This window comes from Penaeus japonicus, unplaced genomic scaffold (assembly GCF_977035675.1).
Source record: "Penaeus japonicus unplaced genomic scaffold, GWHDUDI00000001_assembly GWHDUDI00000011, whole genome shotgun sequence".
NCBI lineage: Eukaryota > Metazoa > Arthropoda > Malacostraca > Decapoda > Penaeidae > Penaeus > Penaeus japonicus.
This window is the reverse complement of record NW_028234413.1, coordinates 40,151,303-40,153,802: the sequence shown is the minus strand read 5'-3', so window position 1 is coordinate 40,153,802 and position 2,500 is coordinate 40,151,303. Positions and strand designations below refer to the sequence as shown.

At 42.7% G+C, this 2,500-nt stretch overlaps 1 protein-coding gene across 2 annotated transcripts in view; it reads left to right on the top strand.

The window, feature by feature from the left end:
• LOC122256514 (endochitinase) overlaps positions 1-2,500 on the top strand; it is a 7,400-nt gene that overhangs the window by 4,571 nt on the left and 329 nt on the right. For both annotated transcript variants that reach the window (XM_043021258.2, XM_086542045.1), the window contains 7 exons: positions 1-28; positions 382-567; positions 878-956; positions 1,207-1,357; positions 1,635-1,677; positions 1,806-1,952; positions 2,239-2,500. The exon at positions 1-28 is cut by the window's left edge and continues 99 nt beyond it; the exon at positions 2,239-2,500 is cut by the window's right edge and continues 329 nt beyond it. In XM_043021258.2, the coding sequence (XP_042877192.2) occupies positions 1-28; positions 382-567; positions 878-956; positions 1,207-1,357; positions 1,635-1,677; positions 1,806-1,952; positions 2,239-2,500 (896 nt within the window). The remainder of the gene's footprint in view (positions 29-381; positions 568-877; positions 957-1,206; positions 1,358-1,634; positions 1,678-1,805; positions 1,953-2,238) is intronic.

Sequence of the window (2,500 nt, the reverse complement as noted above, 5' to 3'; positions counted from 1 at the left end):
CTACGGGGAATATAGGGATCGTAATGCGGTATGTATGATTTATACATACTCATATATATGTACACACACACACTCACTCACGCACATACTCATTCACGCACACACACACACATTCACTCACTCACACACACATATAAACACACACACACACATACACGCACACACATCCAAACACACACACACACACACAAACACACACACAAACACACACAAATGCACACAAACACACATACAAACACACACAAATGCACAAACACTCACACACACACATATATATATGTATGTATACAATGCTTTGTTCCGTACGAGTCCTATCCCTCCCCTCTTTCATAAGCGCCAACGAAGGTCCTCAGACCTCCTCTCTTCCCCTCCTGCCCCCAGAACGGCGGCGTACTCCTGTGGGAGGAATTCGGGTGCCCGAGGAACAAGCTGGTCCTCGGCACGGCCTTCTACGGACGCACCTTCACCCTGCGCGACCCCAGCAAGACTGACCTGCACTCCTCCGTGGTGGGAGCTGGGAACCCTGGACCGTACACAGGCGCCCATGGCTCGATGATATACTTGGAGGTGGGCGTCCTTAGTGTCAGGTCTAATGCTTTCTTGGTAGTGCATAAACATTTTCGAAATATCCTTTTTATGTCTTTGGAGGATAGTTGACGAAGGCAGGTTTACAAAATTTCTGTCTCTCGCACCTTGCAACGAATTCATTTTATAAATTTGCACACACACTTAAGGAGATTGTAATTAGTGGACACCATGTGCTAGAATTATTGCTTCTCCAACAACGTATATATATATATAATTTTTTTCTTTTTATCGTTATGTAAATGTCAGCAAAGCTCTGAAGAAGCTACTAGTTATTAAAAACACTTTCCAGATATGCAAGTTGTTGGTGGAGGACCCAGAGTGGGTTAGAGGTTGGGACGACGTGGGTCTTGTCCCCTACATGTATACCCGTGAGTCTCAATCTGACACTGTTCTTCTCTTTCTATTTACCTGTCAATATACACTATTATACATTCATACACATACACAAAGAGAGAAAAAATAGAGATAAATGAATAAAGATAAGAAAATAAAAATGAAATAAAGAATGAATATATGAAATGATACTAATAAATCAAAAATCTAAAAAAAAATCTAAACAAATTCACAAAAAGCTGAACTGATCGACCCCCCCCTCCCTTCCCCCCCTCCCCCTCACAGATGACCAGTGGGTAGGCTACGAAGATTCAGCCAGCCTGCAGATCAAGATGGACTACATCTGGGACATGGGCCTCCTCGGGGCCATGACCTGGGCTATCGACCAGGACGACTACTTAGGTCACTGCGGCCAGGGACTGAACCCTTTGATGAAGTAGGCCTACTTCTTTTTTTTTCTTTTTTGGAATTTTTAGTTCATGTTATTTAGGTTTTTATGATTTATTATCGTGATAATTGTTATATTGATGCTTTCTTGGTTGCTCTCTTGTCACTGTTTTGATATAATTGCTATGATTATAATAAACGTAATAATATGCTTCTTACTAAATTCACTCTCCGCACTTTATTTTCTTGATATATTTCTTCCCGCCATATAAATAGCCACCCATCTCTTCTTGACTCGTTGAATAAAATTATTTCTTTTATTCTAGGGTTCTATATGAAGGAATGAAGGACTACATAGTACCTGCAGAGGTAAGGGTTTTTTTTCCTTATTCATTTCAAGTTGTCCTTCACAGACTCACCTGTATAAAAGAACAGAATTTTCCCCCTTGTCAAGTATCATTCCTTCAGTACAAATTTTCCCTTTTTACAATCCACAGCCTCCTACACCTAGCCTTACCACGCCCGCCCCTCCTGCCCATACCACCGCCCCCGTTCCAGTTACTACGCCCGCGCCCATAACCCTACCGCCCGGGGAGATAGACTGCTCTCTGTCGCAGTTCTGGCCCCATGAGGACTGCAATAAGGTGGGTTGCTATGCTGAGAGGGAATACTTGTATGTGAAGAGTCCTTTGTTTGGAACTGGGTTAGGAAGACCAGTATGATTTTCTTGTTAATGTCATATTTCAAGGTAAATAACACAATACATGAACACATAAATGTACACACAAAAGCGCACATGGATATGCAATACCCCTTAAAACCAAGACCAATAAGATAACAAAGGCGTAAAAATGTTTCTCTAAGATAACAAAGTCGTAAAAAATATTTATTTATTTATTTATTTATTTTTTTTTCATTTATCCTTCTTAGTATTACTGGTGTTACAACGGAGACCCTCACCTCGAGTTCTGCAATCCGGGATTATTCTGGAACCAGGACTGCCAATGCTGCGACTGGCCCGAGAACATCGATACTTCGAAATGCAACATGGTGCTCAAAACCCCCGCTGGAGACGCAGCCCGGAAGCATCCTGCGGTAAAGAAGACCGAAGCAGGACCTCCGCTGAATACTGTCCTTCGCCATGTCGACCAAGAACCCGAGCAGGCTGTCCGTCACGCCAGTCCACAGAGCC